General features: G+C 51.1%; 1 protein-coding gene across 4 annotated transcripts in view; it reads right to left on the minus strand.

The window, feature by feature from the left end:
- Positions 1 to 474: 474 nt before the first annotated feature.
- The window catches only part of LOC100080169 (transducin-like enhancer protein 1), a 95,367-nt gene continuing 82,911 nt past the window's right edge, over positions 475 to 12,930 (minus strand). For all 4 annotated transcript variants that reach the window (XM_029056098.2, XM_029056101.2, XM_029056099.2 and 1 more), the window contains 6 exons: positions 9,707 to 9,956; positions 7,722 to 7,969; positions 4,255 to 4,402; positions 2,847 to 2,997; positions 2,019 to 2,095; positions 475 to 1,829 (listed from right to left, as the gene is read on the minus strand). In XM_029056098.2, coding sequence (XP_028911931.1) covers positions 1,722 to 1,829; positions 2,019 to 2,095; positions 2,847 to 2,997; positions 4,255 to 4,402; positions 7,722 to 7,969; positions 9,707 to 9,956 — 982 coding nt within the window. In that variant the 3' untranslated portion in view covers positions 475 to 1,721. The remainder of the gene's footprint in view (positions 1,830 to 2,018; positions 2,096 to 2,846; positions 2,998 to 4,254; positions 4,403 to 7,721; positions 7,970 to 9,706; positions 9,957 to 12,930) is intronic.

The raw sequence follows: 12,930 nt of genomic DNA on the forward strand, positions 1-12,930 counted from the left end.
GCTTAATTCTTTGCAGAATGTCAGGCTTCTCTGGCAAAATAAGTTCCACTTTGCGGCACTGGTTTTAGGCTTTGGACAACTTGCGAGTGCTTTGAGATTTTAATGATCTGGAATAACTAATCTTCCACATTGCATTTCGAGGATGCGCAGAGGCATTTCTAGTGCCTTATGGAATAAAAGGAAACGCAAACATGGCAACTGAGCAGAATGCTGTTCTAGTTAGTTCTCATCCTCCTCTGAATTCGGACCAATTATTTGGCTGAAGTAGGAAGTGTACTGGTGTCCCTTGCTTTACTCCAGAGATGTTCCTGAAACACGCCCGGGTAAAAAGAATCTGTGTAAATGAACCCCTTTTACATGATAAAACGACTTAGGTTCCTGACCTCTTCAAGCCACAGAAACATAGACAGTATTCACTTTTGTTTTAATCCTTCTGTCTTTTGCCCAAACCAATCTACTTAAAACAATGGACCATTTTTTTTTTTTGGTGTTCATTTATTCCTTTCTGGCCCTGAAAACATTACAGAAATACTGCTCCGAATATGTAGTTCTGTTCCAAGGGGGTGTTGAAAAGACCAAAAAGGGCAGGAATTGGGAGGGGGCGAAACGTAACCACGAGGCTGCCAACTTGAACACCTCCGCTACCCATTCCCAACACAGCTCATACACGTTTATAATCCCATCGAGAAAAATCATCCTCTACTGCAAACCATATCCTGTGCTTTCTGAATGCCGGGTGGCCAAAAAAAAACAAACCCCACCACTGCCCCTCCCACCCCCAAACAACTGCAAAGTCAGATCAAAAGAAGCCACGTAAAACGAGAGTCACACAGGGTTTTCGGGTTCTCCGCGGAAAGCCCTGGAGCGAGCCACTGTTCCAGCCTGTGAAGTCTAATCGTGAGTATGCGGTGAAGAGAGGCAATGCGTTTGCATGATGTGAGTTCAGCTTCCCATTGAAAACTGCCATTTTCACTACCGATCAAGCATTTCATTTTAAGGCAAACTGTTCGGATTCCAAGGTTTCTGCGATTCAGAAGTACGTCCAGCTTGGTATACATGAAACAAAGAGTTCCTGAACAAATGTTTTTCATTGAGGGAGGCAGAACCATTCACTTTTCAAACTATGTAGCTTCGAGCCGGCTTTGAAGACATATCAGTAGCCCCAAAGGCTTTGACAAAGACTTAATAAGGACCGGAAAAGACTGCTTGTTGGTACTAAAGCCTTTACTGTAATAAACCAAATATATTTACAATTTATACAAATGTCTGACCTTCAACAAAAATACAAAAAACATATCACAAGATGCAAAACCAGGGAACGAGTTCATCGGAGACACCACTGCTCTACATAGGACAGAATGCAAGTTGAACTGCAAGGAACAGAAAGGTAATCTCACATATTCAGGCAATGAGCGCGATCTGCAGGAGGTCACATAGAAAGAAAAATCAAAAGCTCCAACGATTTTCAGCGGACTCGGTTTCTTACTCCACAGGCGTTGGCTACCTCCGTCCCTTTTGCCTCGGGCTTCGGCTGATCTTAAGGTGCCACGGATGTTGCTTTCTTCTTGAAGTTGGAGGAATTGCGGGGTTAAGGTTTTTGGGAAACAGATTTTTCTTGTTCCTTTTTAAGTTACAACCTTTCTACTTCTACAAATTTAAAACATTTTGGCCCAGTTCAACTCTAAACGTTAAAACCACATCTTTTTTTTTTCTTTTTTTCTTCAGTAGATTACTTCGTAGACTGTAGCCTTCTTGTCCCCGGAGCCAGTGACAATGTATTTGTCATCCACCGAGATGTCACAGCTAAGCACTGATGAGGACTCTTTGGACTGATTAATCCAACAAAAACAACAACAAAGTACATATTACCAGGAGAATTCAAAATGACCCCCTAGCCTACTCCCCTTCTCACACAAAGCACCCTCCCCCCATTCCTGGTGACCGCCCCCTCAGCCGTATTTAGACAGCTAAGGGTCCAATTTGGGTTTCATTTAGCATCTCTCCCTTGGAGTTTTTACCTGAAATATGCTGGCTCCATAGGGAGTCCTCCAAGCATTAAGGAGGTTGTCTTTTCCTGTACTCACAAACCATTTACCTAGAATTGGAACAGGAAAGCACAAAGTGTTAACAAGAAGAGAAATGTGCAATAAAACCTCCCACTACCTAGTACCCCAAGCTACTTTGGAAGTACTCCTTCCATCTTACACATCTGTTTTCCTTAACTTCAGACTCTAGTGACGACTGGATTGGGTTGGAGGGGGAGGATGGGAGGTGTCGCACAAGATCGATATTGTAGCCTGGTTTACCGCCTCTTCCCCACGCTTGCTCTCCCATGCTCCTCTGGGTCCTAAACTGTGACCCCTTAAAAGGTTGCAGAAAAGCCCAGAGAAAACCTGTGCAGTCCTGGTCCCCATCTTTCTTGTGCCTTGCCCCTGGCTGTTGCCACCACCCCGCCCCGGCCCCTCCACCGCTTTCTCCTCTCCCCCCTCATTTCTCAGGGAGCAAAGTTAAGGTTGGCAGGTAGCCATGAGAGCAAATTTGGGCCTTTATGCTGTTTTCCAAGGCCTTAATAAGCCACTGGGGTAGGTGATTCAAAGCCCGATGATGTTTCTCTCACTTCGGTGGGAGAAATTGGGAACAGTACCCCTCCGCCCCCCTACCCCTAAAGCACACACACATACATACACACACACACACACACACACACCCTTTCCGTGTGATGTTAGCACAATGGCAACATTATTACAACCAGCTGCCTAACAGTGTGCATTTCTCCCAGATACGACTGTCGGATTTCCATTCGGGGCAATCGCTCCCGGGTCGCTCCCCAGGTCCGGCATGCTTACCACAATAAGCAAACTTTAGTGACAACACGCAGCTCTCGTGAAGATGCAACTGGTACTTGTCAGGTTTATTTACATGGAGAACTTCCACATTGCTGCTTTCCATCCCCACTGCTAGCCATTCACCAGTGGGACAGTATCCAAGGGAGAAGATCTGTGAACAATCAATGACTTGATTAATTCTTTTCGCCTTGTGAACTTTGGAAGCGAGATGAGGGACGCGGGAGGGAAGGAACGGATCGTCTATGGAAAAAGCCCGAAACACAAACTGAGAGCTCCATTTTCAAAATGGAGGGGAAGGGGGAATGAATGGATAACAAGCTGTATTTGTTTTCCCCAGGCTTCAGACTCAACGGCTGTGGTCCCACTAGAACTAGTGGGCTTTGAGAAGCTGTGGTAGCAGCACATCTGTGAGTGAAGCAAGACACCGAGATGCAGCTGGACTGGGGGAATCCAAAAGAAACTTGACACAAAGACTTCAACCAGACCCAAAAATGGGTGGATGGAAAATGGCCGCAGGCCCAGGCTGCCACCAGCGGCGGTAGATTTAACCAGCGTAGGGGTTGAAGTTGGTCCTCTTTCTGAACTTTCAGGAGCAGCAAGACTGGCACATTCCTCCAAGCCCAGAAATGGCATCAACCAAGCCCAAGAAATGGGGTGTGGGGGCACCAAGCAGTGTCCCATCGCTGCCTGGGCGAGACTACCAAAACTCTACCAAAAAGTAGAGTTGGTCCCTCAAGAGTGCCTGTCAGGTATCCACCGGCTCTTCAGACCAAGGCCGGAACTGACTCGGGCTTCTCCCTCCGTCTCTCCCCATCCAAACAGAGAACCAATATTTACCCGAAGCCCAAACATTCTGAAGGCGTCCGGCGCCGAACTGTACTTTCCAAGCGCTTAGTACAGTGCTCTGCACACAGTAAGCACTGAATAAATACGACTGAGTGTACATGGAGAAGTCAAAAAATACATTCGAGATGGGGACAAATTCCATTTTGAGGGGGCAGGAGTCAACTTGTGAGTTCTTTGCTTTGCCTGTGCCCTTGAAGGAAGGGAGCTAACAAATCTGCAGGGCTGTGACGGTGGTTTTTCCTGCCTGGGGATGATACTCCACAGTGCTCCAGCCCTGCGTGTACGTGTGCCAGACAGTCCTCTTGCACCCCTACCATCTGAGAGCGGGAATAACCTGGGGCGGGCACAGCACAGCTGCAAGAAATAAAACAGCACAGTCCTCACTGCTCGGCCTCCTTGGGGGCAGCGGGGAGAGGAGATATCACGCAACCGACGAGCGGGTTAAACTTCTGCAGGATCCGTCCTTTTTTCGAAGAGAAAAGCTCTTACACCTGACCTCCCCGCCTCTGGATCTGGTAGCTAGGGTCCAAAGCAACCAGCCCGAAGGGGCCAGATCAGTCACCTGTGAGGTGAAGTCATGCTGCTGGAGCTGCCGCCCTTCTCGCAGGTCCCAGGATCGCACCGTGTTATCCAAACCCCCCGTCCAGAGCTTGGTGCCATCGTTAGAAATGTCAATACAGCTGGCTCCGTCTGTGTGGCCCTGGAACTGCCTGAAAAAACAAACCAGATTGAATAATGATTTCCTGCCAGAGCTCAAGGTAAACACTGTTGTGTTGTTAGTTTTGGACTTGCGTGTGTGTGTGTCTGTGTGTGTGCGCGACATCTCTTCTGTGTCTGCTAATGTGTGAGATCAAACCACCCCTCCCCTGGGTAAGATATAAACTAGCACCTGCAAAGTGCTTTTTGTGGTGCAAGTGCTATGGAAACAAACTGCATTGCAGCTAACTAAACAAGAGAAGTGAAAACGTCTCACATAGATTGAGGGGACCCACCTAAGATATCGTACCGGACTTGGAACAAACCAAATTGGCCCTTAGAAAGCCAATGCAAACGAATGCAGGGTCAGCAAACAAAACCTGCTCCCTAACACGCTTGAGCTTTCTTCATACCCCACTTCCACCCTTCTTTTGGGAAATGCCACATTAAGCATATAAAACACTCAGCTCCAGTCCTAGGATGGGAACCAGAAAACTCAACTCTCCCACTCTCCTGGCTTGTGTCAACACAACAATGCCCTTTGTGCCAACGGGTTGTGAGCTCAGGTATTTATTTACCCAAGGGCATGTGTGGATATGCATGCGTGGGGTTCCGCATTAGGAAATCCTAACTCCCCACGGCAAAGGGTCGGCTCAAATTTTATTCAGTCCTCATGACCCCCGGGGCGTGAGATGGAGCCAAAAGCGACCTGCTGGTGAACATGGCTGGAATGCCAAGAAAGATGCTGTCCAATGGCAGAGCATCAAGGCAGCACCCGCATAATGCTCCAGGCACCAGTAGTGCTGATTCCCCTCCACCCACCGTGCACCCCACCTCTCGCTTATCCCTGTTAACTCATGTCAGGCTCATAATATGCTGAATACAGGACAGGAGTCCCCTCTCTGCCTTTCCTGGCTGAGGTCAGTACCACATCTTGCTCGAGTTCCCCCTACCCTAGTTCTAAAATTCCACAACTCCCCTAACTTTAAAAGTAGGGGGGAACAGAGTCAGGGGAGGCAACTATGCCTGGTAGTTCCTGTTTTGTTCTGATTCACTGGAATCATGGGGAAGAGCAAAAGTCGAGGAGCTGAGGGGAGAGAAAGAACGGCTTCTCACTACCTTCTGGATCAGGACCAAACCTCCCGCGGTAAATTATCTGCATGGGCCCTACTGCTTGGCCTCATGTCTGCGTTCCAACCTAGGTCTCGAGTTGCTGGTGTTTTCTCTCCGACAACGTGGATCCTCGGGCCCTCGGAGCTGCCTCGCTGACCGGGCCCCCCTCTGCTCCTTCCAGACACATGCATCGATGCATCGAACAACTCCTGCTTCCTTGTTCTCTTAGTCCCAGCCACAGTCTGCACCCGGGACACCTTCCCTTTTCCCACCCGACGTTCAAAGAGCTCCCGAAACCCTACCTCCCCCTTTGAAGAGAAGTGGTGATGTTGCCCTTTGCCTCCCAAACTCCACCCTGCCCCTGACTCCTTCATTCAACACACCCCACCAGATGCTGGTTACCGCTGGGCTGGATTCCCTCAGTATTAACACTACTCTGGCAGCTGCTTTACCTTTCACTGGGAAAAAGAGTGCCTAGTTATTCGTTTCCTCAAGGCAGCGGAAGACTCCAGGTTGGGCGGCCCCAGATCCACAAGATGCAGCCTTGTTCTGACACCTGGCCCAACAAAGGTTGGGGAAGGGGAGAAAGTCTGGACAGAGCACGCTGAGAGGCGGTGTGGTCAGGGGGCTGGGTTTTGGACCGCGGAGGCAGCAGTCTTCAAACAGTGGCCAAAAACGGCCCACTCCCTAAATCACGTCTCCCACGGCCAAGGCTCTTTGGCCTATTAGAAATCCCACCACTCGCTGGTGGCTACAAAGAGACATTTGTTCAGTATTTATTGGATGGCCTTCAATACTGCACAGAGCGTTTCTCTCAGACAACTGCCAATGATTAAAGGGCTCGAATCCCTCTGACAGCATTTAGCACCCTGGTGCTCAACTCAGACGCTTCTGATCATGACGAGGGTGATGCCCAGTGACGACAGCGGTTAAGACGATGACGACGGTGGAGGCGGTGGTGGTGATGATGGACACCCCCCGGGGCCGGGAAGTCTGGGTTCTAGCTTGGGGCGGCAGACCTGCCGTCCAGAGAGGCCCGACAACTAAAAATCCCGTGACTTCCCAAGGAGCAAAATGGTTCCCAGATCTACCTAAAAACACCTACTATGTAAAGGCACCGGTCACTACCAAAGCAACCTCATGTTTGTGGCCTGTGGAATGATGTGAAGAATGCCAGGATCTCAGCTTGGCTTGATCAAGCTTCCCCCCGCCCCGGAGGAACGCGATGAGCTTTGCGATCCTCGCCACAGCGCCCGGCGGGGTGAGAGGAACCAGAGAAAACGGAGGTGGGGGCGAGGGGGAAAGAGTTGAGGGTGGACGTGGATGAAAGAATCCAGATTCCCTCCATGATCAGTCCAGGCCCCCGCCTCCTGATCGACCAGTTCCACCGCCCAGGTGGGAACAGCTTTCCAGCCCCGGGTCCTCCGTCCGATTTCAGCCACGAAGGAAGTTGAGGAGAGGACAGTAGGCTGCAGAAAGATCTGCTCGAGCCCACCTTAAAAAGCCTCATCGGAACAACCGGCTGACCAGAGGGCCAGTTGGCCTGCAAGAGACCCCACCGATAACAGAGTTTCAAGGAGAGATCAGGAGGGGTCGGAACACGATAAAGATACCTGAGGGGACTAGAGCTGCAGGTAGCCCAAGTTCAACTGGAATGGTTGAATTTGAAAGGGAGGGGGCGGAGTTTGCCTCGGGTGGAGGGGGGGGCCAGGAATGGCCCCTGGCCACAGGAAACGGAGCGGAGGAAGAGAGGGCGAGAGGGCGATGAGGAGGAAGGCTCTCCCAAGACACCTCTTGCTTCGAGGAAAATCCCCTTTCTTCGGGGTCTCCCTTAGGGACCAAGCAACGATCTGCACTGCGCCGGCCGAGGTCCGGGCATCATCATCGGCCCGTGCTCATTCGGGACAGTTACTTTCTGGGTTCTCGCTTCTCAGAGGGAAGCTAGCAGGGCTGGCCCAAACGCGGCTCCGGGCGAGGCCAAGAGCGGACACCCTGACCCCAGAGTAGCCCTCACGCTCCCCCAGGCCCAAGGCACCGCTCTGCCACCGAGAAGCTTGGCGGGGCCGGGCCTGCCAAAGGCCGTGTTCGGGCTGTGCCGGCCGCCGGGCGGGGCTTCAGGGCCAGGAAAACTGTCTGCCTTTGCACGCTGGGAAAAGAAAACCACCAGAGCAAACAAGACCCAGAGGCTCCCTTTCCAACGGTGGCGGCGGCAGCCCTTACCTGACCAACGTCTGGTTGTGCAGGTCCCACACGGCAATGTTGCCGTCGCTGCAGCAGGAGAAGCAGACCTTGGAATCGGGGCTGATGGCCAGGGCGTAGCAGGCGGGGGCCGAGGACGTCAGCTCCGCTTTGATCCGCGGAGTGGGGGCCGCCAGGTCCCAAATGGATAGCGTGCTGGCTTCCCCTCCGACTATGAGGGTGCAGCCATCAGGCAGCAATTTACAGGAACGGATGTAGTTATCTCTGTTCTGTGTAATAAATACAGTTCAATTACGACAACGCCCTAGCAGGCAATAGATAATGCTGAGCTTCTCTTGCTACCTTGCTCTCAGGCTCTTAAGCTCGCCTTTCTCGGGTGCCGTCGCAGTGGCCAAACCCGCGGCTGACACCGAGCCCGCTGCCGGGTGACCCCGCCCCTCAATCTCCCTCGGGATCTTAGGCTCTAATCGCCACCCTCGCCTTCAGGTTCAGAGGCACTGCAATCGGCCTGTTCACCACCCCGATGGCTCTCGCTGGCGGCTGAGGGCGGGCCCACGGAGCCCGAAGAGGCGTCCTTCGACACGAGCGGACGAGCGCCCGTTGTGGACGGGCCCGGGACCGCTGCCCGAAGAGCGGGCCCCTTGGCTCTTGCTGTGTCTCCAGAGCCTACCTGCGACCCCTTCGGGCCCCCTGGGGTGAGCTGTCCCGAACACAAATGGGGGCGCGGCTGGGACAGCGCCCTGTTGGGGGGGGGGGGGGGGGAGAGGGGGGCCGCCGCTCCGAAGCCACATTCCCCGCCCTCTGTCTTCATTAGTCAGCAGAGAGGGGAGAGCTCTTAGCCCAGCCTAGTTTCTCCAGTTGCAAAACTGTTGCCGCTGCTGCTGACAGGAGCGAGGGAGGAGGCTCCGTTAATAGAAGATCTGCTTTGACAGGCAAATACGGTGTGATGGGAAGAGGCCTAGAGGTGCCGTTGAAGCCGATAAGGAGGGTGGTCTGTTGTTTGTTTTATTAAGTATTTCAGCCCCAAGAAGAGTCAAACCAATCCTGCCCCCTTGCCTGCCAATTCAGTGGCCGACATATCCTCTGAAGTGGTGATAGAGAGCAGATTTTCCTGACCTGTGCTGAAATAAAGGCCAGTGGTTTCTGGATCCTTTAATGAGTTATGGAACCTTTCCCCAACTGCCAACTGTTTGCGCCTCTGTGACTAAGAAAGGCGCCTGGTATCACTGCTACAGGGTGCGTGGCTTTTAAGCCTGAATTTGGCCCGCAAAAGATTCCTTCAAAGATCACTTGGTTGAAGGATTTTCAAAAAGAAAAAAAAGAAAAAAAAAAAAAAGACAGACTGAAAGGGAATTCAGGAGCCTCCTGGAATCTCTGTCCCTGATGTCCATGGAGCCCAGGAAGGTCTGGGAGAGGTGGCCGGGATGCATCTGCGGAAATCCACGATGGTCCGGGGACCGAGACGACCCAGGGCATACACCGCATATGTGGCATTCTGCCCTGTGCCGGAAAAGCATGGGGCGATGGCGGGAGCCTAGAGCACACTCTAGCTTAGTCTCCAACTCCGAAATGCCATGGCCCCTGGTCAAGGGAGAGGCCTCCCACTCACAGTCGATATCTGATTGAGTGCCCTGTTTTGACCTGTGAGATAGGGCTACTGGCAGGCAGAGGGCTGGGGGAGGATCCTTCGGCCTCTCTGTTCGAGGAATGGGGAAACCCCTCTTTCCCAAAAGTCCAGATAAAAAGCATCCCTGTGAATTATTGCTGAAAACTCCCATCCGCTCTGATACGATTATATCTGCTGTGACAGCGATAAATCAAACCTCTAAACTTAAGGGGGCACCAGGGGAGGAGAGGAGGGGAAATAAAATTAAAAACCCAACACAGGAAACAGAACTGGCTGCTATTTCCCTTGTAATATGAATAAAATCCAGGCCAGGACAGCTATTTCCTTATTGAGTCTCCAAGGAGAAATTACCCTTGTGCACAAGTTCCTGTTCACTTACCAGACAGTCCAGCTGAGAGACGGGGCTCTTATTGCCGGGTTGGCTGATGTCCCAGACTTTGACGCATCCCTTCCCCCCGGTGTACACGTGCCGGGTGGGGTTGCTGATGGTGACCGCACACACCACTTCCCCGTGATTGAGGGTGTTGATCTGACGGGCGTGACGGGGGATCCCGGGGCCGATGAGAGCGTCGGGGGGGAAAGGGACAGGCTGCATCTGACCGTCGGCAGTGACGTGGAAGGAGTATGCGCTTTGAGGGTGAGGGAGGATCCAGAGACGGAGAAAGTGCCGGGGAGCAAAGGGTATATGGGAGGAGAGAGAGACAGAGAGAGAGAGAGAGTGGAGAGAGAACTTATTACAAAATCCATCAGTAAGTCACATTACTAATTAATGAGCAACAAAATATCCCTGAATAGTTCCCTTTGCTTCATCCATGGCCTTGAAATTGATCTGAGTTGGATGCAAATTCAGTGGGGCAGTAATGAGTTCCATCCGACAGACCCGTTGCTGGTGTGTACGAGTCCTCTTGAGAGAGATGTAAAGCCAGAGCCTCCACGTGGGTCTCTTCACCAATCAATCAATGGTATTTATTGAGAGTTTACTGGGTGCAGAGCACTGGACTAAGCATTTGGGAAAACACAATTCAACAGTACAATACAACAACACAGCCCAAAGCCAAGAGTAAATATGTCCTGCTTCCTAGAAAAGCAGCAGGGCCTAGTGGAAAGAGCACAGGCCTGGGAGTCAGAGGGCCTGGGTTCTAATCCTGGCTCCACCACTTGCCTGCCCTGTAACCTTGGGCAAGTCACTTCTCTTCTCTATTCCTCAGTTCCCTCATCTGCAAAATGGGGATTCAATCCCTGTTCTCCCTACCATGAGCCCCATGGGGGACCTGATGATCTTGCATCTACCCCAGTGTTTACTAGTACAGTGCTTGGCACATAGTAAGCACTTAAATACCACAATTATTATTATTATTATTATTCCTAGATGTTCTGTGGCTCAATGCCCCAATCAAAGCAGAACTTTTTTCCGCATACAAGATCTGCCCAAGTTTCTGGGTTGGGGTGTGGCACCTAAAGAGTTTTGTTTTTTTTTTTTGCAGGGACCCTGACTTTCAGCTCCAGTAACTGCCCCCATAAAGGCTGCTCAACACCTCCCATGAAATCTTCCTCCTTTTTCCTGCGGGGTTCGGGGAACTCAGGCACCCACATAAGGGTGGGGGACAAGATCTTGCTGGACACAATGAGTGAAGGCCCTGGGAATGGTGATGTTTGGGGCTTGGTTTTTCTTGTCTCTCTGGTTTTTCAACTTACATCTTCTTGTCTACATATCAGAGAACAGATGCGCAGTGACAGACACCAGCTTAGCAGATGCATAAGCTTTCTTAGCTTAAAATTCAAATGGATGTCGTTATTTTGCCTTCATGAAAGCCAATTGCAAATGTAGTATAATCTTCGAAAATGACCACCCAAACACATGCACTGCCCAATTACTGATGCTTGTCATCGCCTAGTAAAACCAGACCCAATAAGTGATACTGAATGGGCAATCTGGCCCAAATCCCTTTGTTACTTTTTATTTGAATCATTTAGTCCGAGTAATGGATACCAGCCCAGTAGCCTTGGGAGACTGAAAAAGTCACCATAAGCCAAGCACCTCGCATGCACGGTGTCGTCGCCCTACTCTGTACCCAGCTCTGGGCCCTGCAAGATTCCTCTAACCCCACCGCCAGTCCAGGTGGATCCCCTGGACACTTCAAGAATGGTCGGGCCTCTAGAAGAGGAAGTAGGCAGTGAACAAGAGCTCAATCCTTCCCTTGGGGAAGTCTGAGCTAGGTGACACCTTTTTTTTTTCTTTTTTTAATAGTATTTGTTAAGCACTTACTATGTGCCAGGTACTGTACTAAGCGCTGGGGTAGATACAAGCTAATCAGGTTGAACACAGTCCCTGTCCCACACGGGACTCATGGTCTTAATCCCCATTTTACAGACGAGATAACTGAGGCACAGATAATAATATAATGATGATGATGTTGGTATTTGTTAAGCACTACGTGCCAAGCACTGTTCTAAGCACTGGGGTAGATATAAGGGAATTAGGTTGTCCCACGTGGGGCGCACAACCTTCAACCCCATTTTACAGATGAGGTAACTGAGGCACAGATAAACTAAGTGACTTGCCCAACGTCACACAGCTGACAAGTGGCGGAAGCAGGATTAGAACCCACGACCTCTGACTCCCAATCCCAGGCTCTTTCCACTAAGCCACGCTGCTTAAGTGACTTGCCCAAGGTCATGCAGCAGACAAGCAGTGGAGCCGCAAGTGAACCCAGGTCCTTCTGACTCTCAGATCCAGAAGAATAGGTATCGAATCCCCATTTAACAATTGAGGAAAATAAGGGACAGAGAAGTCGTGGCTTGCCCACTGCCACACAGCAGGCACCTGGTGGCGCCGAGAGGAGAACCCAAATCCTGACTCCCAAATCCATGCAATAGGCCACGCTGCTCCTCTGTGTGCTGAAATTGGATCTTGGGCCACGCCCAGAGAGCCAAACGCAATTCAGGTGACGCTGGAGAGCTGTCAAATTGGCTTTGAAACAGCCGGTCCAAAACATTTGTTTTGGACCAAAATCGGTGGTGAGGAACTTTCAGCTGAACAAATGCTTTCCTTACGCTGGGTCCCAACAGGCAGCCGGGAACCTATCAATCAGCCTTTCTCTGCTTGCTGAAAAACCATTGGGAGCTCTGTGAAAGTTGCACTTGCCTCTGCTTCCAACAGTTCTTTACGTGCAGGATAGACTCTTTCATTTGACACCTGCTTATTTTACAGACCCTACAGGCTGAATTAAAAACAGATTCCGGAGGAAGATCAGCCCACTATGTCCACAGCAATCTTGCCAGTCATCACCCAGGTGTCATTTGCTTTACACCTTCTGGGGGGATGGAAAGAGGGTGAGGGAAAACTGATCTGCCAAGCAGGCAGCTATTGTCTGAGGCAGCAAGGACTCCTGTCGCCAAGGGACACCCCCCCCCCCCCACCACCCCAAACACCCGCACGTTCATCTATCAAGTGTATGTGCGTGGGGGGGGGGGCGCACATGCATCATGCACAAGAAGCTGGAAAATGCCTGCTGTGCTGGAAACCCCAATCAAATGAGCCAATGGGGCACTGTGCCAGGACTACACAACTGATTGACATTGTCTGACAGGACCCAAATGGGA

Source organism: Ornithorhynchus anatinus, chromosome X5 (assembly GCF_004115215.2).
Source record: "Ornithorhynchus anatinus isolate Pmale09 chromosome X5, mOrnAna1.pri.v4, whole genome shotgun sequence".
Classification (NCBI taxonomy): Eukaryota; Metazoa; Chordata; class Mammalia; order Monotremata; family Ornithorhynchidae; genus Ornithorhynchus; species Ornithorhynchus anatinus.